We start from the raw sequence: 23767 nt of genomic DNA, 5'->3' as shown, positions 1-23767 counted from the left end.
TCTGTCTGATGTCACTAATGGGGGTTTTGAATGTTTTAACTAAACTAATAAGATTAAGGCAAGAGAAATAAAGATAGAAGAAATTAACAAAAGGAAGAGAAAACTAGGATTTCGGGTCATCAATGAACGTCAGTCAATTGCAGTCAAGGTCACAGATTAGTCGATATATCGGTCTAAGGGGCAATGAATATCTCCTTTCGGTCTCAATTCGCCCTAAAATGCTATTAGTTTAACTTTCGCCCTCACTAAAGCACCCTATTGTTCACTGCGGGTCTCACCCCTTCCAACCTTTCGGTCCAGGTCAAGGCTTACCAAAGTTAAAAGGCTAATTGTTTCGAATCAACTAGCGGGATACAGTTAAGGCAGCGATTAACAACATAGACATAACTACAACGACAAATCTATAAACCTAATTAGCAATTAAAATCGGTCCATTGAATCACCTAATCCTAGTAGAGAGAATTAGCTAAACATGGATAAATAAATAATAAGAAATAAGGGAGAAAGAACAATAAACATTAATTAATTAAAAGAGAGAAGGGAAGTAAAGAAAGTTACAGAGAAGGGAATCCAGAATGGAAGAATAAAGAAGCAGCAGTAAACAGAAGAAAGTAACGTATCATATATCCAAGAGAGAAAAAGAGAGTTATAATGTGTATCTCGTCTTCCTATTTATAGGAAAGACGATTTTATTAAACCTAATGACGAAATAAAACAAAAAGCCCGAGCCCATAAGAGAATCCACTCGATCGAGTGATTTAAAACCACTCGATCGAGCAAATCAGAGCTCAAACCGTTCGATCGACTGAAAAATCCACTCGATCGAGTAAACACTAAATAGAAACTGTTCGATCGACTAAGGAAAGTGCTCGATCGAACCATTATTTGATCTAAAACCACTCGATCGACCAATAAAGTACTCGATCGAGTGAAATATGACTTCAGCAGCTCATATCTTCGTTAGTTTCAGCTTTGACTTGTCTTTTAGCTCCCGAAATGGCTTCACGCATCCCAGGACAGCTATATTTCCGCTCCAAATTCACTCTTCCTCCAAATGCATGCTAAACGGACGATAAAAGGCTTGATTTCACTACTTTTTGGCCCATTCTTGCAAATAAGACAAAACAAACCAAAGTAGCATATTCGGGGCATTTCGTAGCATAAACTACAATAATAGCATAGAAATACGTGCATAAAAAGGCCTAAAAAGACTATATAAAATGCACGTATCACCTTTGAGTCCGTTTGATTTGTCACGTCTACCTAAAACTAAAATTAGACCTGGCAAACGGGTCAATCAGACGCGGCTCGGATCAGGTCAATTCGAGTTCGTATTTATGAATTTGGGGCGGGTCGGCTCATTTTGGGATCGGAGTTGTTTGGGGATACTGTTGGTTTCCGATAATAAACATTCGGGTCGACTTGAATAAGTTTGGGTCAATTCGTATTTTGGGTCAGAGTCGAGTCCTCAATTCGGGTGTGAATTGGGTTTGACTCGGGTTTGTTTTGTCAGGTCTACCTAAAACTAGGGTGAAACTATAATTGACCGAACTCAACTCCACCCGAGTTTTGCCGATCAGTAACCGACTTGATCCTAAGCCATCCGACCTTAAAATGATACGATGATATTCTCGAATTGAGCCATCGCTTAATATAACTAATTTAAAATCATACTTGGTATTATCGTGTTAAAATAAATAATAAATTAAAAAACCTTGAATAATCACAATTCACAAATTCACAGCTCAAAAAATTACTCTATTCAAAATGGCGCTCCCTATCTGACTCGAAATTACCCCTTAATTTAACGAAAAAGCTTAACTCTACATTTTTTACTTAAAACACCATTCTTCTGATTAACTAATCATATTTTGGTGAGGAATATTATATATTTTTGATGTATGAATTTAGAATAATTTAATGTAAGATTATTCTAATTAGTCTTATACATTAGAATCACAATAAATATTTTGTGAAATGAAGAATAATGGGATTTGAGGTTCAAATACTACTCCGTTCCTAGTTAAATTACTTTCACGAGATGCAGTAAACAAAAATGACTCTGTGGCCCAATGGATAAGGCGCTGGTCTACGAAACCAGAGATTCTGGGTTCGATCCCCAGCAGAGTCGTATTTTTTTTTTGAATTTTTTCTTTCCTTTTTCTTCTTATTATATATACATCCATCTTCAAGTCTTCAACGCCACCTTTGTGTCCTTTCCATTATGTAGCTCCGACCCTAGTGTTTGGGTATATAATGCGCTTATCGAGTAATCAAAGAGCGGAAAAATGAACATCCTGACACTTTTTTTTTGGCAGCTGTAAGGGGTAGTAGCTAACTAGGCAACTAGCATCATCGGAACTTCCTCTAAGGCGGTACAGACGAGGCTTGAATCGAGTTCTATGTGGAGTAATGAGTGAATGAATGAATGATCAATCGCTGTCATGGATTAAAAATAATGAAGATCTTTGCAAGAGAGATTTTCGATGACTTAAGTTACTCATAGGTTGATCATTTTGAGAGTAATCCAATCGTTGACAAACTAACACAATTTGGATTATCGATGCCGTACAACACGGCGTCAGTCATACATGAAAATGAGAGAGTCCACTTCACAAATTTAAAGGTTTCCGTCTCAAAACCAATTGAGCAATTGGTGGTATAAATCTTTCATTTACGAATTAGTAAACCTCTTTTTTCAATGTGAACGCTTACATGTGATACATCTACGTGCTGTAAAAGCTGAAGTCCCTATATGATTGGAGGTCGAGTAACATAAATTATTGTTATGGTAAAAATTACGAAGAGAGGAATTGAACAATGGTAAAACTCATTCATAACTAAGGCCAAAACACATGAATTTCCGTACTCAATTGTGCTACAATAAGAAAGGTGAAACAAGGCTATCGACATGCCTTCTAATCGAACTAACCGGGTTATTATTAGTACCTAACACTTCAACGTTTTGTATTTGTTTCGCGTTCAAATCCTTTACGAGCAAATCTCCATTATTTGAAAGAAGGAAGAACGATCTTCCTTCTTTTCTCTTACTCATGGACAAGTTACAACGCGTCATGATATCCCGTAATGGTGTTGGACCGACATCAAAATTGTATACTCTAATCCACGATTCACTAACCCCATATTTCATCATCATCCATACCTCTACATAAATATCATATTCTTTTCGTCGTTGACAACAAACACTCAAATTTTGCTCTATACCAGCAATAAAGATGTCATAATATATATAATCATCTATGAGGATGGTCGCTACAATGTCCTGAGGAAGGGATACATCATTGAATGTTTCATTGGTTAAATCGAAAGCGAGAATACAAAAATCACGTCCATATGTTTGTTTCCTTGATACAATCCAATGAGCCTTTTCATTAATAATTTTTCCTAGAGTTCGAGAATGCCAACAATAAGGACTAAGATCGACACTCAACTCTTTCCAATTACGAAGATCATTATCGTTATTCCGCAATGTGTACACATGTGGCTTGCGTACATTATGACCTCTAATTCCGTCTACATATAGAAGTTTGTACTCATCATTCGTTGTCGAGTATCCGAACGCCCATAAGCATGGATCTTTGAATAGATCAATCGCTTCTGGACAGAAAACTTCTCGACATACTCGAGTAGCCGGGTTAAAGAAACAAAGCTTGTCCGCACCAATAGCAAGGCATATTAAGCCATTACATGAATCGATAAGGTCTATCTTGGAGCCTGGACTTATTATCAGGTCGTGGTTAGGGTTTAACTTTCGATCAACGACCAGGTCATGGGACGTACTACATTGATCTGCGTGGTTAAGAAAGGAGACCGAATTATCAAAGTTAAGTACAAGTAAGGTACTATGTTGGCTCCACATCGAACGATGAAGATGCAATTTTGTAAATTGGGGGTTTGAGATTATGGCAAGCCATTGTTTGGAGACAACTTTGAATCGAAGCAATGATTCGATTGGTAATCTTGGGAGAATTTCCGTCTCTAGCAAATCGACGGGTATATTACGCTCTTGGTTGAGTTGTCTAGGGTTGTTCATCGAAATTGTGTTCGTCATTGAATTGGATTTCTAATGGTGTAAACTCATAATATATAGTGGATGTAATTATAACCAAAACTCTATTACAAACGAACAACTTATGGTAATTTATACGGAGTATAGACTTAGAGCGGGTAAAAGGTGACCCAATATGAGGAACTTGATCCGACCGAAACCTAACTCGATAAAACCTGAAAATTGGGTGAACCGAAATTGACCTGACCCGACCCGAACCAATAACAACCTTATTTTTTCCAATCTAAACCCTACCTAAACCGACCCGACCCGACTCGTGACTCGATATTTTCTCAACCCAATAGGTGATCCGATAATGAATTAGCTTAATAATGGTTTAAATAAGATGAAATTGACATTCATCTTAATTATTTTCAGTTAACACTACAATTAATACGATAGTTACCCTTTGTTTAAATATAAAACTACCATCTAAAACTAAACACATATGATAAAATATATGCTGATAACCTGACTCGATACTGACCCACTAATGACCCGACCCGACTTGTCACCCGTTGATGACCCAACCGAAGATGACCCGACATGAATTGAACCGACCCGAACTCGTCACTAACCTGACATAACCCAAACCACATATAACTCGACCCGCTTTGACTCGACCTGTAACCGACCCAAGTGACCCGAATACCACCTATAAGTATAGGTCTTAGATGACTGGTAGACCAAATTATTAGATTTTTTTGGTGTTAAATCCGGTGTGTGGGTGAATAAAAAGTGGCCCGGACCGGTAAAGTGGATCGATCTAGAGCGGTCGGTCCGATTTAAACCGTATACATATCGATCCGGTCTCCTGGTCCCAAAAAATATGGTGACCGGTCTCTGGTCCGGTCGACATTAAAAAATAAAACTCAATTTACCTTGTAAGCAGTACTGCCGTTCTGGTCCCCGGTCTTAGGGTAGGTAGTTATCCACGGGTTCATTTGGTCCGGTTTTGGACCAGTGAGCACCCCTAATCCAATGTATCCATGTATCCCAAACTGACAGTTAGGACAATCTCCTTCGTGATACTAAAGGCAATTTAATGGGTAGTTTGATGACTTTTTCATCCACAAGAGATTGATTCGTCTCATGATAATGTGAGATAGGCCGAGGTAACTCTAAACCTGTCTCTAAACCGCAACCATTCATATATGTTTTTTTTTCTTTGCCCATCGACGAAACTGAACTTTTTTTAGCATCTCTAAGTGTCATAAAGAAGATGAAGATATGATAAATATGACATTGATGTATTTTCTTGGCTAATCCCCTATTTACTAAAAGAGTAGGTGGATCTAAAAAAATTCCCTCCAAAAAGTATCTTCTTAAATAAGGAAGATATTTACAATTAAGTTCATTTACTAATTAAGGAAACTAATAATGATATTTAATTTCATTAAATTATATTTTCATTAATATTAATATTTTCATCAAATTATATTATTTTCACTAAATTCTAAACTATATTATCCTAATTAAAATATAAATAAAATTAATATAAAACTATAAATTGGTACATATTTTATTGATGATATTATTTGAGAATGACTTGACCCATATTGCGTATAAAATAAACTGTAAATCGCTATTATTACTTTCGTGACGCAAAAAAATAATAACTAAGAGATTTAAAAATTAAAATCGTCTTTAGCTTTGTGGTATAAAAAATATTTTGTTTAAAATGTATTTCAGCACATTACTCAATGCTCTAGATTAATTGTCAGTTACAATTTTTTTTTTTGAAAGTAAAATACAATGACGAGAAATATGAACAATTAATGAAATAACACTATTATATAAGTAATTTATTAAAAAAAAGAAAAAATCTATATACCCTAACAAGAAATATGAACAATTAATTAGATACCACTATTATATAAGTAATTTATTAAAAATAAAAATACTCTATATACCGTGCATTAATTGCACAGGGTCTAAACTAGTTTACATTCAATCGTTTAAAATTACGTTTTTATCCTTAGATGTTTGACGCAAAATCGAAAAATCAATTATTAATTTCTTATTTTTCTTTTTCCTTTTATTGGGGGCGTTACTTGGTTTCATTAACACGGGGGCGCCCTAGCACTTCCCCATTTGCGACCAACTTGTACAATCACGGAATAGAATTTTGGCTATAAAAGGATTCTAGCCATCAATAGCATTAACAGTAAATGGATTATACATCTGATGTAGTACATCAGATGGTATAATTTTTGAGCATTAACATAAAGTTTTTGAGTTTTAATCTAAATTTTTTGAGTTTTATTTTAAAGTTTTTGAGTTTATTTACTTAAACTTTAATCTCAAAAAGTTACATTATAACTCAAAAAAATTACATATAAGCTCAAAAAATTTTGATTTTTGACATCATAAAACTAAAATTTAATTATAAACTCTATAGTACTCAAAAAAAATACACAAAAACTCAAAAAGTCATTAAGTATGATGTAGTACATCCCATGTACAATCCTTTTTCTCCATAAATTACATCAATTTATAACCGGTTTTTCTAACCTAAAGAAACTAAAAAAGAAAAGAAATAAATGATATTTTTCAGCAAAATTGCACTATTATTTTTTGGCTATAAAAGGATTCTAGCCATCAATAGCTTAAATTACATCAATTTATATACACATTATAACCATTATAGAAATCAAATGGCAAACACGATTTCTATGAACAACAACCCTAAACAAGTCAACCAAGAGCGTAATATACCCGTCGATTTGCTAGAGATTGAAATTCTTACAAGATTACCAATCAAATCATTACTTCGATTCAAACTTTTCTCCAAACAATGGCTTAACATAATCTCAAACCCCCGATTTACGAAACTGCATCTACATCGTTCGATGTCGAACCACCATCGTACCGTGCTCGTGCACACCGGCATTAATGATTCAGTCTACTTTCTTAACCACGCTGATCATGGTAGTAAGTCCCAATCCCCAGTCGTTCATTGTATGTTAAACCCTAATATTAATAAGGACCTGATAACTCGAGGCAGTCGATTTGAGCTTATCGATTCAAGTAATGGCTAAATATGCCTAACTAATAGCTTAAATAGGCTTTGCTTCTTAAACCCGGCTACTCGAGTATGTCGAGAAGTTATCTGTCCGAAACGGATTTTTCTATACGGTACTTATTCATGCTTACGGGCGTTTGGATACTCGATAACTAATGATGAGTACAAATTTCTATATGTAAGTACAATAAGAGAACATATTACGGCACATGTGTACACATTAAGGAGTAACGATGATCTTCATAATTGGAAAGAATTAAGTGTCGATAAAGCACTTATTCCTCATAACGGGGGCTTTCGAGATATAGGAAGCATTATTAACGAGAAGGCACATTGGACTATACACAGAGAACAACCATATAGACATGGTTTTTCTATTCTCGCTTTCGATTTTACGAATGAAACATTTAATGAGGTATCCCCTCCTCAATTATGTGGAGGTCAGGACAATGATACTCTTACCGACTTCTTTATTGCCGGTATAAACCAAAACTTGAGTGTTTGCCATAAAGTATGGAGAAGCAATGGTTGTTATCTAGAGTTATGGATGATGATGAGATACGGGGTTAGCGAATCGTGGAGTAAAATCTACAATTTTGAGCTAGGTCAAAACACAACAGTTAGGGAGATCATAATGCCGTGCGCAATTACGAGCGAAGAAGAGGCATTGTTCTTCCTCGTTTCACACCGTAAAGTTTTGCTAGTAAAGGATTTGAACGTGAGACAACCTTCGTATGTTCAAGTGTTCGACAATTACAACATTAGCTCGGTTTTAAGGCATGTCAATAGCCTTGTTTCACCCTTTCTTTGTTAAAGTTTAGTAGGCAAATGTTGAAAACTAAGTACTACTAGTAATATTATTCCAAGATGCTTATTTATTTCTACTCTGCGGTTTTGTTCAAAGAGTTCTGTTTCAAAAGATCATATTGTACCATATTGGAGCAATATTCTGAGAATATTGTGATCTTATTTGATTAGCACATAGTTAGCATATAGTTAGCATATTCCATATTGTTAGCACTAATTTAGCTATTGTATCCATATTTGTAGCATGTATTCTAGGCTAGCAATATCCTTCTGTTATATTCTAGGTTGTATATATTGCCTACTCTTCTTTGAGAAATACACAAATCATTAAACTCTCATATACGTTTGTCATTTTCTATATGGTATCAGTTAGGTTTCGACTTCACGAACCCTAATCAATGACAGGCACTGTTCTTTCCACTTCCTCTCAGCCGCATATCACCAAACCCGAATACGCTCTTTCCAATTCCGATGGAGTTTCCGCCAAAATTACTCATGTAATTCTCAAAGGTTCTAATTACACGGAATGGTCAAAAGGATTTCGTAACGGTTTGGGGGCAAAGAGAAAGCTTGGTTTTATTGATGGTTCCCTCAAGATGCCGTCGGATGATTCCGAGGACTTGAACGATTGGGTCACGGCCAATTGCACGGTCATAGCATGGATTTTCAATACGGTTGATCCCACAATTCGGTCATCTATCTCATATCGAGATACGGCTGCCGAGTTATGGGAAGACATTCGTACTCGCTTTTCTCGTGGCAATGGCATTAAGATTTACCATTTGGAGTCGGAAATTTCCGATTGCAAACAACAGGCCGAGGAGACTGTCATGGACTTCTATGGTCGAATTAAGAAACTTTGGGATGATGTCAACGATTACGATGCTCTTCCCTCTTGTGCTTGCTCCGGTTGCAAGTGCAACATCACTGTCACGTTGCGTAATCGTCGAGAAACGCAGCAGACTCGTCAATTTTTGATGGGTCTTCTTCCTGTGTATGCGACGGCACGGTCAAGCATTTTAGGAACGACTCCTCTGCCATCCTTGGACTCGGTGTATTCTCGGATCATGCAGGAGGAGGAAGTTCAGACGGTTACAAAGGATCGTTCATCTGCCATGGCTTTCGCTGTTCAGGGTGGCGGTCACGGTTCGAAACAAGGGAAATCACGCAGCAAGTGTTGTTCTCACTGTAACAAACCGGGTCACTCCGAACCTAATTGCTGGGAGAAGTATGGGTATCCTGACGGACGCGAACCTCGACGTATTGCTACCTCCGGTGCCGGCAGTAGTTCCTCCACAAGTACCACCAATGCGGTATTTGGTGAATCAACCGTTGATGCAAATCACATCCGTCTTCAGGGTAAGAATGCTGTCTCTTGGTTGATTGATACAGGTGCTTCAACCCATGTCTGTGGGACTTTGTCTCTCCTTGATAACTGTGTTTCTATCATGCCTCTTGCTGTCGGACTTCCGAATGGTGCTCGTTTGAAGGCTACTCATCGAGGCCATGCGAGAATAAATAAGGATCTCGTGTTGTCTGATGTTCTTTTTGTTCCGGGTTTTACGTGCAACTTACTGTCCATCTCTCAGTTGCTGCGTTCCCAAAAATTAATTGTCAACTTCACTAATTCTTCTTGTGTTATTCAGGACCCTATCTTGAAGACGAGGATTGGTGAGGGTGATCTTATAGACGGACTTTACCATTTGTCGATGGAGCATCCAAAACGTGTTAATGCAATTGAAGCGGCTGGGAATGTCGGACTTTGGCACAAACGGTTAGGTCATCCATCTTTTAAGGCAATGGAGTGTCTTCCGTCTATTGGAAATTTAAAGCATTATTTGGATCATAATAAATTTTGTGATGTTTGTTTTCGGGCTAAGCAAACACGTTCTGTTTTTCCGTTAAGTTCTAGTCATGCAACGCAATTATTTGAACTTTTACACTGTGATGTTTGGGGTCCTTATGACCCGAATCAATCTTGTGGGTCACGATATTTTCTTTCCCAATTTGACAGTTCATTGTGATTCTAGTATGAATGAACATTTACAGTTGCTCAATGTTGTAACAGAAGCGATAAAGACAAATAATAAAGAACAATAAAGAAAAACAAACGCGCAGATTTACGTGGTTTACTAACAGTGTGTTAGCTACGTCCACAGGGCACAATGGAGCCAGTTTTATTGATTTTGGGGAGTTTTCAGATTACAAATTCAGAACGGTATGATATGCATAACGATATGCATAACTTATTAGGGTGAGGCTAAGAAATTCAAGGCAAAAATCCAACACTCAACAACGCTCATTGTAACTTGTATCACAATAAGTACATACTCGAGTACTTGGTATATATTTTATGCTACCTTAGATCATATAGGAACCACAATTGGAACTCGAATCGCGCAAGGCGAACTTTGGAGATTTTGTCCGCAACATTGTTCGCAAACAGCTTCTCATAGATGATGGTCATGGAAGGTGAGGCTTTTAAAATATTCTAGCACTCCACAATAATGTTAGTGTAAGGCCTGTAAGGGACTGAGTTACCCAAAATAGCATTGACGACAAGAGAGTAATCCAAACTAATGGTGTTACCGAATCTCGGTAACACCCTAATACAATAATATATAAAAAGGATAAATAAATAGTTTATTTTTTTATTTATTAATCAATTATGCAAAGGTTAAAAACGGGAGTTTGGAATAAAAGTTGTTAGTGTTTTGGAGATTTAACCTAGACTGCCGTTTTCTTCTTGCTCTTTCCAATTTGAAGCCTCATGCATCACTTATTTGATTAATCAATCATACTAATTTACTTTTTTGACTTTGATCTAAATATTTGATTGGCGGAAGTTTGTCACAGCAATTACCTCGTAATCTCTTATAACAAAATCAACCCAAAAATATTTTCAATCACTCATAGTCCAATCATGATTCATCTGAGTTTCTGAATTCTTTGCAAATGAACAATAACCGTACCTTTTTCTACATTAATAAGAGGAGCAAATCCCATATATTTACCCTAAGTTTGAATGCAACTCTTTTCATGGGATATACTTTGTTGAATCTTTGATTACTCGGTTATTAATGTGACTCTTGCAAATTAGAGTAGGTGTTTGGCTTGCAAGTGCATCGATTGATATGTATGTTCTAGCGAAGATGAATTGTCTCCCATTATCGTATGCCTGTGCGTTTAACAAACTTCATCTCAAAAGTAAGTTAAATGTCCATTTTTACCCTTTTTAATGAATCTAGTTTTTTAAATGGAAAAGTTAAAATAATGGATAAATTTTACCGAAATACCCTCGTTGTTACTGACTTGAGTAACACTCGGTGTCGCTATCTCATTTTCCATATTTCCAAGGTTAGAAACAGCAAAAACAAAACCTTCTCTAATTGAAAGAAACTCGGGAATCAAAGGGTTATGGGCTATAGTCAAGTAGAACTCCACGTTTTCATGGTAAGGAGAATTCCTAATTAGGTACTCCGTATTACTTAATCAATGATAATGCTAATTTCCATATGTAAAAAGAAAAAAAGAAATTGATTTTGTATAAACGAGAAGTGGTGTTACTGTCAAATTTTCTATTAGCTAGCATGTACTACGATAACATCGTACCACTCTTCGAGTAGTGATTCCAACACCCCCTTTGATGGAATGGCAACTTCAGTTTAATTTATTTCTTTTCCTTATCACCTACTTACCAAATACCTTAAAAAATATACCCGTATAATAAATTACCATAAGTTGTTCGTTTGTAATAGAGTTTTGTTTATAACACGATTCTAAACCATCAATAGCTTAAATTACATCCACTATATATAAATTATGAGTTTACGCCATTAGAAATCCAATGGCAAACAAAACTTGGACGAACAACCCTAAACTAGTTAACCAAGGGCGTAATATACCCATCGATTTGCTAGAGACTGAAATTCTACCAAGATTACCAATCCAATCATTGCTTCGATTCAAACTTGTCTCCAAACAATGGCTTGCCATAATCTCGAGTCCTCAATTTACAGAACTGATGCATCTCCATCGATCGATCTCGAGCCAACGTGGTACCTTTCTTTTAGAAAGCTCTAATGGTACTCTTTACTTTCTTGACCAAGCTATCATGCATGGTAGTAACTCCAAAGACGCGGTCATTCGTCGAGAGTTAAACCCTTACCATGGACCAAACGGTCGAGAGATAAGGCTCATCGATTCAAGTAATGGCTTAATATGCCTTGCTATTGACAACGACAAGTTCTGTTTGTTTAACCCGGCCACTCGTGTATGTCGAGAAGAGATATTTCCTATAAAGTGGGGTGAAAAGTTTTATTTTTACTTATGGGCATTTGGATACTCGACAACGAGAGACGAGTACAAACTTCTATATGTAGATCGTCTTAGCCATTTACCCAAGGCACACGTGTACACGTTGAGGAGTAGCGATGATCTTCATAATTGGAGAGATTTAAGTGTTGAAGATGCCCTTCGTCCTTATTGTTTTTATTCTCAAAGTGTAGGAAACTTCATTAACGAAAAGGTGCATTGGATTTTACGTAGACAAAAAACAAAGAGATACAAAGGTGGTTTATGTATTCTCGCTTTCGATTTAACTAGTGAAACGTTTAATGAGATCTCGCTTCCTCGATTTTGTAGAGGTAACTTCTTTATTTGCGATATAGAGCAAAACTTGAGTGTTTGCCATCAACGTCTGGAAGATAATAGTTGTTATCTAGAGGTATGGATGATGAAGAGATACGGGGTTAGCCAATCATGGAGTCGAATCTACAATTTTGATCTACGTCAAAACCCAGTTACTGTCGAGTAACTCGTGCGACATTACGAGTGAAGGAGGGAAATTGTTCTTCGCCGTTTCAGACACTGAAGTATTGCTCGTAAAGGATTTGAACGTGAGACAACCATCGTATTTTAAGGTGTTGTTGGATAATAATTACATCGTTAGGTCGATTAGAAGGCATGTCAATAGCTTTGTTTCACCCTTTCTTTGTTAAAAGTTTAGTGGGGTAAAACAGTACTGTTAAAAGAATTCTGCTTCAAAAGATTTACTCCGTAATAACTTGCATCACAATTTGACAGTTCATGTGTGATTCGTTTCAAAGGAGCATTTACTTACCCGTTGTTTTTGGTTTAAACGAGCGCATTATCACGTGGGTAAAAATCGAACCCCTAATTTCATAGTTTGGGGTTTTTTTTTTTTTTTTTTTTTTTAATGACGAGGGGTCTAATCCCCGGGCACATGTAATACCCTACAAAACACGTGTGCCAGGTAAGACATCTCTCAGGATGACAGGTAATCGCATCACTCCTGTGTAGGGAGTCGAACCCGGGACCTCTCAATTCGTTACCAATTGCAACGCTTTGAGACACTCCCGCACTCCACTACACTCAAGCCACCTTTTTCGAGAAGGAAGTTACAAAGAGTCAACTAAGTACCGTTGTTCAAGTTCACTCTCTGTAACTTGCATCATAACAAGTTAACAACTACAGTAGTCGGTAATATTTTTTTTTTTTACTTGCCCTCAAATCATATAGGGATTTGAGTTTATTCGCTATTCCAAAGATGCGTTGATAATCAAGCATCCATACTTGCACAATTGCATTGATTTTTCTCCATTCATCTTCATTACTCATGATAAAACTCGATCCGGGCTTTCGGTCTTGTTCATAAGGGAGATTCCAGTTCATAAGTTCAACGGGTTGCCTCCCGAAATCAAGGTGGAGTAAATCTTTGGTTTTCATATTAGACATCTCTCTACTATTCTTTAGGTGGAGTAATTCAAGGGGCAAGCTGGTAAGCAAAAGACTAGGTCGCTAAAATACTAGAATTAACTACCAAATTAACAATTTATAGCCTAAACTTTGACTCTACTAACTTTCAATAAAAACAATAGTAAAGCGGAAGTAAAGGGTCGAACCCAAGAGAAGGGGTTAAGGCTAAAGACTTGAAATGTAAATTAATGGCTACTAAGTGGGTCTCTACTACTAATTAAGATGCTAATGACACTTTAAACTTAATCAAAAGAAAATAATCACAAACAATGGCTATTAACAAGGATCAACTAGTAGGGAACATAGATGGAAAAAGATTGGTTTTGAGAAACAAACATGGAAATATGAGTAGAACTTGAATATCTTCCTATTGAGACAATTCTACAAACAACTAGTATGCAAGATTCAATATAAAAGGGGAATACTTGATGTAACTCTCTCTTAGTAACCCAACAATGACAAAGCTTGACTCTTTTATTCCTCTCTTACAATTTTCTACCCAATACTATCATCTCAAGATGTTGATACATGCAAATTAAACCACCCACACATACCCTTCAAGCTTAAGCAACAAATCATTAAACCATGAAAAGAGACTAAGCATGAGCATTAAGAATTTACCAAAAGATGAAGCTAGGATCAATTCCTCATGAGATTAAACCATACAAATGAGCAAAAGACAAGAACTTTCCTATTTGTTGCAAGAATCCTTTAAACCAAATCAACTAACAACAAATTTGCTTCAACAATCCCAACTAAATTAAACCATTTCATTAGGATATGCACTAGTTAAGTAAATAATATGCAAGGATGGCCAACCCAAACATTCAATTACTCAACAAAAGAAATTAAGCACAAGGAAAGAACTTTAGATAAATAAAGAGAGGTTTAAGAGTCTTACAATTACCAAAGTTGGGTACTTTGATCAAATTACATCAAGTAAGGGAAGAACTAGCCTTCCATAGTCTTCATAAAACCCAAAAACAAAGAAAGATTACAACTTGAATGCCAAATAAATTGTTCTTGCTTACTACAATTTTCTAGAGATTATTCAATGCTTAGGTGATAATTAGGTCTTCAAACATGAGGGGTATATATATGGGTGCACTCCTTCCTAGGTTAAAAGCCTCAAAGCAAGCCCAAAAACACGGAATGTTTCCTTAAGCCCGTGTTTAAAACCAAAATGCGCAGGCACCTCTGACGTAGGCGCAGGCTGCGCAACCTGCGCAGGCTGCGCACTTTCACTGCGCAGGCTGCGCACCATCTCGGGAGTTCTTGCTTCAAATTCTTCAACTTACTTCCTTCTTTTCTTCCAAGTTTCACCCCTACTTCTTCAAGCTGGCTTCTAGGCTACATGGGAGCTTCTTGTGCTTGTCTTAACCTTTGAAGGGTGCTCTATGCCTCTCGGGTTCCGTTCATGAGGATCAATCGTTCAACCGAGGTGAATTACACAAGTTCAACCACATCAACCCCTATGCCAAGTGTTAGGAAAAGCATACTAAAAGACCCATATTAAAAGACACGAGGGTGATAAAATCACCCTCTTAGACCGACACAAAACAATGCTATCACAAGCATAAATCAAAATCTACGAAACTGCATCTCCATCGATTGATCTCGAGCCAACAATTACCTTACTTACGCATAGCATTGATGATTCAATCTTCTTTCTGAATCATGCAGACGATGATGGTAGTATTAAATCCCAAGACGTGGTTGTTCATCGAGACTTAAACCCTAACCATGACCCCATAAGTCAAGGCTCCCGGATTAGTACTTGTCCTCCGCCACTGAAAACCATCATATTCACCCCTTCCATTGATGCCAAAACCACCGACACCCCAACCTGGCATAATACACATGGTTTTGTCAAGAATTAATCTTTCTTCTCAAAATTATCAAGTTCAATTACAACACGACATTCATATTTGTATTTTGAGTTTATAACGCGCTTATCGAATAATGAAAGTGCGAAAAATGCAACTAAACATGCTGAAGGACGAAACTAGACATGGTTAATCGGAATTCTATGAACAAAAATAGCAGAAACGAAATTAGTTATTGACATTTTTGCGTCCTAAACTTTAACAAAGAAAAGGTGAAACAAAGCTATTGACATGCCTTCTAATCGACTTAACCACGCAACCAATATCAAACACTTCAAGACACGGCGATTGTCTCACGTTCAAATCCTTTACGAGCAAAAATTTAGCGTCTGAAACTACGAAGAACAATTTCCCTTCTTCCCTCGTAATCTTGCACGAGTTACAGCACATCCCAACCCCAATAACTGAGTTAGGACCAATATCGAAAGTGTAGATTCTACTCCAAGATTCGCTAACCCCATATCTCATCATCATCCATACCTCTAAATTATTTTTCCATTCTTGATAGAATAAACACAACTTTTGCTCAATACCACCAATAAAGAAGTAACCACGGGGACCGTCTCTGAACATGGTCGATATAATGTCTTGGTTTTCTCCGGATAATTGAGGAAGCGATACCTCATTGAATGTTTCACTTGTTAAATCAAAAGCGAGAAAACAATAACCAGATCCGTATGTTCTTTTTTTACGTACAAGCCAATGCGCCTTTTCGTTAATAATGTTTCCTACACTTCGAAAATTAAACCAATATGGACGAAGGGCATCATCAACACTCAACTCTCTCCAATTACGAAGATCATCGTTCGTCCTCAATGTGTAGACATGTGCCTTGGATACAGCAAGACTGTTTTCTCCATTTAAATATAGAAGTTTGTACTCGTCTCTCGGTGTCGAGTATCCAAACGCCAATAAGCAATTAACATAGAATTCAAAACGCTTTTTAGGACATATCACTTCTCGACATACTCGAGTGGCCGGGTTTAAAAAACATAACGTTTCCGTATTAATAACAAGGCATATTAAGCCATTACTTGAATCGACGACATTTGTCCTTCGACTTCTAGGGCCATGGTAAGGGTTTAGGTCTCGATGAATGACCGGGTCTTGGGACTTAGTACCATGATTAGCGTGGTTAAGAAAGTAGAGCGAATCGTTAGAGCTTTCTACGAGAAAGGTACCACATTGGCTGGAGATCGATCGATGGAGGTGCAGTTTTCTAAATTGGGGGTTCGAAATTATGGAAAGCCATTGTTTGGAGACAACCTTGAATCGTAGCAATGATTTGACTGGTAATTTTGGAAGAATTTCGGTCTCTAGCAAATCGATGGGTATATTACGCTCTTGGCTGACTTGCTTGGGCTTCTTGTTGTTCATCGAAATCATCTTTGCCAAACTGATTTCTAATGGTACATAGAGGATTTATTGATTTGATATATTGGTGGCTAACTCGAATCCTATAATAATCAAAATTCTATTACGAACGAACCACTTATATATGGTGATTTTTTTCTTTTTTAGGAAACTACTCTGGTATATCCTCCGTAATTCTTGATTATGAGTAAAGAATTATTGTGAAAATCGTCTTATACGGAAGTCTAGGACCCGTGCAAAGTTGTACGAGCATGCATAGAAAAATTTATCGACGATCTTCAAGAAAATTTTTATTACATTATATTTGTTTAGATGTACATATTACACAAACAGGCTACAATATTTGGAAATAAATATATTAATTAGGGCTGAGTAAAACCGGATATCCGATCCAGATTTCAAAACCGGATTGGATATCCGAATTTAAAATTATCATTTTTTCTGATCCACATTCGATCGCATAAGTTATAAGTCTTGATCGCATCAATTACAATCTCGATCGCATCAATTACAAGTTTTATTTGCATAAATTACAAGTCTTTATTACAAATTTCAAAACTAGTCTAAAAACCGCATAAACTAAACTTAAAGTTTTACTTTTTTTTTCTATATAAATTTTAAAAATTCGGATCGGGTTATATCCGGTTTTATGAAAATCACAATCCGCATCCGATCCAGTTTATTCGAAAAACCGGATCGGATATCCAATTTAAATTGTATCCATATATTCAGATTTTTTTTTCGGATTATGGATTGTGTTCCGGGTATGAATTCCGAAGTAGGTTTGTTTACCACGCTAGCTTTGTCTAATAATGCCTCTTCTAGCCTTGATTGCTCTCCTCGGCCTCTCCTACAACAATGAGCAAACTGGGGGCTTGGCTTTGTGCCAAGCGTACTCACTCCGACGCTCAAGTCAGTGAACTTATCGTGATTAAGTGGTATGTTGCTTGATGACGTGTATTGTAGAGAGATGAGAGAGATAATACCAATTTAAGTGGTTCTTAGGTTAGATTCTGGATCCCCTTCTCAATGAGAGAGGTGGAGTATTTATAGACTTTCGGGTATGAATTCCGAAGTAGGTTTGTTTACCACGCTAGCTTTGTCTAATAATGCCTCTTCTAGCCTTGATTGCTCTCCTCGGCCTCTCCTACAACAATGAGCAAACTGAGGGCTTGGCTTTGTGCCAAGCGTACTCACTCCGACGCTCAAGTCAGTGAACTTATCGTGATTAAGTGGTATGTTGCTTGATGACGTGTATTGTAGAGAGATGAGAGAGATAATACCAATTTAAGTGGTTCTTAGGTTAGATTCTGGATCCCCTTCTCAATGAGAGAGGTGGAGTATTTATAGACTTTCACCTTTTGTCACGTAGTGGCTAGCAGGTGGAAAGACTGATCTGACCTCGGCCGAGGGACCCCTGTCAGGCCGAAGGGCCCAGTTGACTCCATGCCGAGGGGTCTTGGATATGAGTACGCGGATGTGTCTCCCGGCTGGCTAGTTAGCAGGCCGAGAGACGGGTGACTGGCCGATAGGCCGTCACAGGATATCTTTGTTTTAAAGTCGTTGACTTTGTTGTGGATATCTTTGACCTCGCTCAATATGTTGACTTGGTCACGGGTGCGAGAATATGCCCCATCAATTTGCCCCAGCCGTAGTCTATGCCGTGGTATGGGCTCCGATGTATGTTGAGCGTATATTCGCACAAGTGAAAATTTTGCCCGGCTTCTTCTCCCTCGGCTTTATCGTACAGGCCGTACCATATCCCCCTCCACATGGATGGGTATTGGACATCAAATGTGGAAGAGAAGATCTATTTGGCCGGCGGACCCAAGGTTGAGAGTGCCGGTGTGCTTTCGATTGCCCCCGGCCGGTGCTACCTAGCTTGGTTAGTCACATTGCCGGCGGAGAACAGATACTTTAGGATTTTGCTGAGGAAGATGAATAGGCAAAGGGATATGAAGGGGCGTGTTGAAGACGCTTGGTTACTGTTGCATTGATTGACATTCAACTGTTGCGTCGATTGACATTCCGTACGCATGCACGACATGTGTCTCTTCGTTGATTGGCCGACGCTTCATGGGTCTGCGCTTTGATTGGTCCTCCTTTGTGGGCCTTGGCCTATAAATACCAGATCTTTGAATTGAAATTGGTTACTAATTTCATTCATTCCAAAAATTTTTCTTCTTTCTAGATCTAGAACTTCAAGTGTTTCTTTCTCTTCCAATCTTCAGAATTTTTACGTCGGCGTAGCACTTTTCTTCAAGGTAAACCCAAAAAAAACTTATCATCTTTTAATTTGTTTTAAGTAATTGTTGTGAACCATGTCTTCTCTCGACGCCGGTCCCCGATGTGTGCGGGGGTTCCCGGCGCGTTTTGATGAGGAGGAGGCGGTAGCCGCCGTTCCGTTAAGGTCGGGGGGCCCTAGGTCTCCTTCTCCTGAAGTTGACCGCAAAGTCCTGGAGCAGTGGGAGGATGATGACGATGTTGATGATGATGAGGAAGGGAATCCTTCCGGTGGGGAGAGGTCAACAGTCCTGCATCATTATGATGCCTGTACTATCGGCCCCGATCGTGCTTGGATCGATAAGTTCATCCGCTCCTCGCTCGAATTTTTCGAAGATCACTTCTTTTTCGGCCGGGGTACAACATTGTTATCCCTGGAGAGGGTCAGCCGTCTGTTGCCCTCCCCGGTCACATCGGCGCGTATATATGAGGCACCGGAGTATGGTCTCCGGTTTCCTCTCAATATGTACGTCTCTACCATAATTCATGCGATGAACGTTGCAGCGGCGCAGCTTCACCCTTTGGCCGTTAGGACTATAGTCGGCTTCGTGTGGCTGTGTCTCTTTAGGGGGGTGATCCCAACGGTAAATTTATTCCGCCGAATTCATTTTCTTCGAATGAATGTTCAAGGTGGCCGGGGGTGGTATAGCGTCCAGACTGAGCCAGGCTATCTCACCGTGCCTAAGCTCACCTCCGCAAGGGTGGAAGGAACGGTGGGTGTATGTCGAGGTCCCGGATGATTATCCGTTGCCTCGGTCTTTTCAAAGACCACGTTAACTTGCGGTGAGAGCAGCGAGGGGAGCGTGAGAAGATGATCCCCAAGGGCAAGAATAAGATGGACGCCGCAAAGGTCTGTCTCAACGAGGACGAGACGCGGGCATTGAAGCTTTTCGAGGTCGATGACGATGGGACGCCGAAAGTTTGGTTGCCCCCGACGCAAGTCATCCTGATGGACGAGCCGCTTTGCCACGTCGGCCTCATACCGGCCCTAGCACGGGGTGAGTGGGGTCGGTGTGAGGCCCATTTCTGTTTTAGCGTTCTTGTTTTTGTGCCTTGACTTGTTCCTTTGTCTAACCCTTACTTTGTCTCTCTTACAGAGAACTTTGGCCCGGCTCTGTCTGAGCAACTCCTCGAGAAGATGGGACTTGACAAAGACGGTAACGTTAAGGAGAGGAATCCGAAGGTCGATGTACATGACCGCCGTCCGTCGCCTACTGACCTCATGGAACAAAGGCTGAAGAGTTTGGACGAGACGGAGGCTCAGGCCGAGGTAGCTGCTGCCATTCCGCGCCGGGTCCGAAAAGCCAAGTCTTCGGCGGCTACGGTGTCAACCTCAGTTCCGCCTCCAACTCCCGCTGTCCAGAAGAAGGTGGAAATCGTCGACATTGTCGACGGGGAGGATTCCGATGCTGAGGGATCTCCACTTAGGCGTAAGAGGAAAAGGCCTACCCCTACCGCCGATGCTTCTGCTGCCACAGCTCATGCTAACGAGGGCGCCGAGGGAACGGGTCAATTGGCCAAGAAGAGCAAGCCCTCCGGTACAGATCTAACTTGCGGCTCAGATTTAGCGGCTCATTAGATATACCCGATGACCGGCTCTCTGGTATGTCCGTGAACGTTGACGTGGACTCTTTGATTGAATTTTTTGTAGATCAACCGGCGCAGTCTGTCCCAATTACTGAGCGGCAAATTGAGGAGAGGCCTGTGCAGACGGCGGGAAAAAATGCCACCGCCGACTCTATACTCGCGTCGATATCCAACGACCAGCTCATAGCGGAGGGTACAAGGCTGGGCAAGAGGATTGGGAAGTGGTCCGAACTGGCCGGCTTTCGCATTAGGGAGCAAGAAGAGGCCCTGGCCAAGACGGGACCGTTGATAGAACGGCTGAAGCTTGATGTTGTCGCCGCAAAGGGGGTAGCCGGGAAGGCTAAGCTTGATCTCCTCACGCACGAGCGCGTGTGGAGGAAGTTGAGAAGCTGCTGTCGGCCGAGAAGGCCAAGTTAGAGGCTGCTAACCTCGCCGCCGCCAAGTTGCTGGAGGAACGGGACAGGTACAAGGGCGGCTACGACGTTGTTGTCGCCCAAAGGGAGGAGTCGAAAAGGGCGTACCGGCTCCAGGCGGAGTCACATAGGGGTACCAGTGCTATCCTTGCCCAAAGGGAGAAGGATATTGAGATGCTTCAAAAGAAGATTATCCCCCGCATGTGTGCTCAATATAGGGACCTGACCGAAGAAACCTTCAGGGAGGTGATTGGGGAGCTGTATCCGGATGGCTCCTTTCCGTGGCCAAAATTTGACGGGCTGTTCGACGATAGGCTCGAGGCTAACGAGAAAGCTGCGGCGGATAAGGCTGCCGAGGATGCGAGGGCCAAGAAGGAGGAAGAGGCGGCCGCGGAAAAGGCGGCCCTTGCTGAGAAGACGAGGGCGGCCAGAGAAGAGTCCATTAAGGCCAAGGCCGCTGAGGATGCTAAGGCTGCCAAGAAAGCTGAGGATGCTAAGGCTGCCAAGAAAGCTGAGGATGCTAAGGCCGCCAAGAAAGCTGAGGATGCTAAGGCTGCCAAGAAAGCTGAGGATGCTAAGGCTGCCCAGATTGCATCTAAGTCGCCCACCAAGGATGATGCTGCTGATGGCGGCAAGGGCGGCAAGAACGGGCATAGGGAGACGGGCGGTCGTCACCGAGCTCACCGGCGTCTCGGATAGCTTCAGCTATTCGGGGGCCAACTATTAAGCCTTTTCTCCCTGCCATCCTTTTGGCGCTTCAAAGAACCAGTCCGTAACCTTTTGCTTTACTTTTCCTTGTATTTTGTAAAACCTTGGTAGGTAGAATCTTGGCTCATCCCAAAGGGGACGGCCGTCGTCTGTATTTCTCCTTCTTGTAACTCGTTATCTTTTTCTTAATGAGAATTTGCTTGCTTTGCCTCTGGCTTGGCCGAGGCCTTTGATTTACTCCTTCACTTGTCTTCTGGCGTTAATTAATTGAGCGCTTTTCGTTTTTTACCTTTGGCTTTAGCCGAGGCAGTTTAGAATGCGTATCTCAACTGTGTTTAACGTCTTTAAACTCGGTCTTAATTTGCCGAGGGCAGTTGCGTTAATTAATTGAGCGCTTTTCGTTTTTACCTTTGGCCTTAGCCGAGGCAGTTTAGAATGCGTATCTCAACTGTGTTTAACGTCTTTAAACTCGGTCTTAATTTGCCGAGGGCAGTTGCGTTAATTAATTGAGCGCTTTTCGTTTTTACCTTTGGCCTTAGCCGAGGCAGTTTAGAATGCGTATCTGTTTGTGTTTAACGTCTTTAAACTCGGTCTTAATTTGCCGAGGGCAGTTGCGTTAATTAATTGAGCGCTTTTCGTTTTTACCTTTGGCCTTAGCCGAGGCAGTTTAGAATGCGTATCTCAACTGTGTTTAACGTCTTTAAACTCGGTCTTAATTTGCCGAGGGCTGTCGCGTTTCACTCGTCTCCTCCCGGCCAGTTACCGGGGCAACGGAGTTTACGTTTTGACCGCCGTTGAACATATGTTAGCATATCGGCTCGTCCCCCCGTCACTCCCGTTAAAGGCCGAGGTGATCGAGGTTTTGGCTCTGTCTGCTGCGTACATATGTTAGGATGCCTTCTTATTGGGATGACCGCCGTTGTGTTTTCCTCGACATGACTATGGAGGGGATTAACACTTTGATGGAAAATGGGGATGACTCCTATTTAGATATGAACATGCATTGGGGTGCCAACAATTGTTTTGGGCACCTCCGCTGCTATACAAAGTATTTTCTGAGATTGTCGGTGTTCCAATGGCTCATCGAGGTACATCCCCATGTCCGTCCCGGTATGTACCCGGCCTCATTTCTTCAACTACCTTGTAGGGACCTTCCCAGTTGGCCGTCAACTTACCATGAATGTTTCCTTTATTGGTGGCGGCTGACTTCCTTAGGACCAGGTCACCTACCGTTAGATCCCTTTTGTGGACCCTTCGGTTGTAGGCCCTTTTCATTCGGCTCTGATATATCGCTAAGTTGAGGCGTCCGCATCTCGGCTTCCTTCGACCAGGTCTAGGAGGTTCTTAGGCCTTCCTCGTTTTCATCCGGGTTAAAAGTGGCCGTTACGAATGTTGGCACCGTTGCTTCAATCAGCAGGATCGCCGGACCCGTAGACTAAGTGGAATGGATGTACCCGTTGCCTCTTTCTCCGTGGTTCGAAGGGACCACGAACGCCGGTAGCTCATTGGCCCATCTTCCCTTGAGGTCTTCAACTGTCTTCTTCAAGCCGTTGAGGATTGTTTTATTAGGCGCCTCGCCGCCCGTTGCTCAGGGGTGGCAGACGGAGGAGTATGCAAATTTGATGCCAAGTTCTTCCAACCAGCTCATTATTGTATCACTCCAAAACTCTCGGCCATGGTCGAACACCATGACTTGGGGTAACCCAAAACGAGTTATGACGTTTTCCCAGATCACCTTTCTTACGGCCGTCGCGGTCTTGGCAGGTACTGCTACAGCCTCAACCCATTTGGTGAAGTAATCGACGGCGACGATTATGAACTTTCTTCCTCCGGATGC

General features: G+C 40.4%; 3 protein-coding genes and 1 non-coding gene across 4 annotated transcripts; 2 read left to right on the top strand and 2 right to left on the bottom strand.

Annotated features, from left to right (window-relative positions):
* The first annotated feature begins 2058 nt into the window (after positions 1-2058).
* On the top strand, positions 2059-2131 carry TRNAR-ACG (transfer RNA arginine (anticodon ACG)). Its single transcript has one exon. It is a non-coding gene; the product is annotated as a tRNA-Arg (tRNA).
* Positions 2132-2878: 747 nt separating this feature from the next.
* LOC141608652 (F-box/kelch-repeat protein At3g06240-like) lies at positions 2879-4072 on the bottom strand. The gene has a single exon (XM_074427996.1). The coding sequence runs from the start codon at positions 4070-4072 to the stop codon at positions 2879-2881; it is 1194 nt and encodes a 397-aa protein (XP_074284097.1).
* Positions 4073-8078: 4006 nt separating this feature from the next.
* On the top strand, positions 8079-10037 carry LOC141609394 (uncharacterized). The gene is made up of 2 exons (XM_074428459.1): positions 8079-9260; positions 9548-10037. The coding sequence occupies exons 1-2, from the start codon at positions 8300-8302 to the stop codon at positions 9574-9576; spliced, it is 990 nt and encodes a 329-aa protein (XP_074284560.1). The 5' UTR covers positions 8079-8299; the 3' UTR covers positions 9577-10037.
* Positions 10038-15763: 5726 nt separating this feature from the next.
* On the bottom strand, positions 15764-16951 carry LOC141608651 (putative F-box protein At1g32420). Its single transcript, XM_074427995.1, has one exon. It carries the CDS (start codon positions 16949-16951, stop codon positions 15764-15766), a length of 1188 nt encoding a protein of 395 aa, XP_074284096.1.
* Positions 16952-23767: the final 6816 nt, after the last annotated feature.

This window comes from Silene latifolia, chromosome 10 (assembly GCF_048544455.1).
Source record: "Silene latifolia isolate original U9 population chromosome 10, ASM4854445v1, whole genome shotgun sequence".
In the NCBI taxonomy this organism is placed as follows: Eukaryota; Viridiplantae; Streptophyta; class Magnoliopsida; order Caryophyllales; family Caryophyllaceae; genus Silene; species Silene latifolia.
The sequence above is the reverse complement of the archived record's forward strand: the minus strand, read 5'-3'. Positions and strand labels throughout refer to the sequence as shown.

Bases quoted from the DNA above. Each gene is read 5' to 3' on its own strand.
- LOC141608652 (XM_074427996.1), bottom strand. From the start codon at position 4,072: ATGACGAACACAATTTCGATGAACAACCCTAGACAACTCAACCAAGAG.
- LOC141609394 (XM_074428459.1), top strand. From the start codon at position 8,300: ATGACAGGCACTGTTCTTTCCACTTCCTCTCAGCCGCATATCACCAAA. The intron at 9,261-9,547 runs GTAAGAATGCTG...TGTGTTATTCAG, and splicing joins AAATCACATCCGTCTTCAGG to GACCCTATCTTGAAGACGAG.
- LOC141608651 (XM_074427995.1), bottom strand. From the start codon at position 16,951: ATGATTTCGATGAACAACAAGAAGCCCAAGCAAGTCAGCCAAGAGCGT.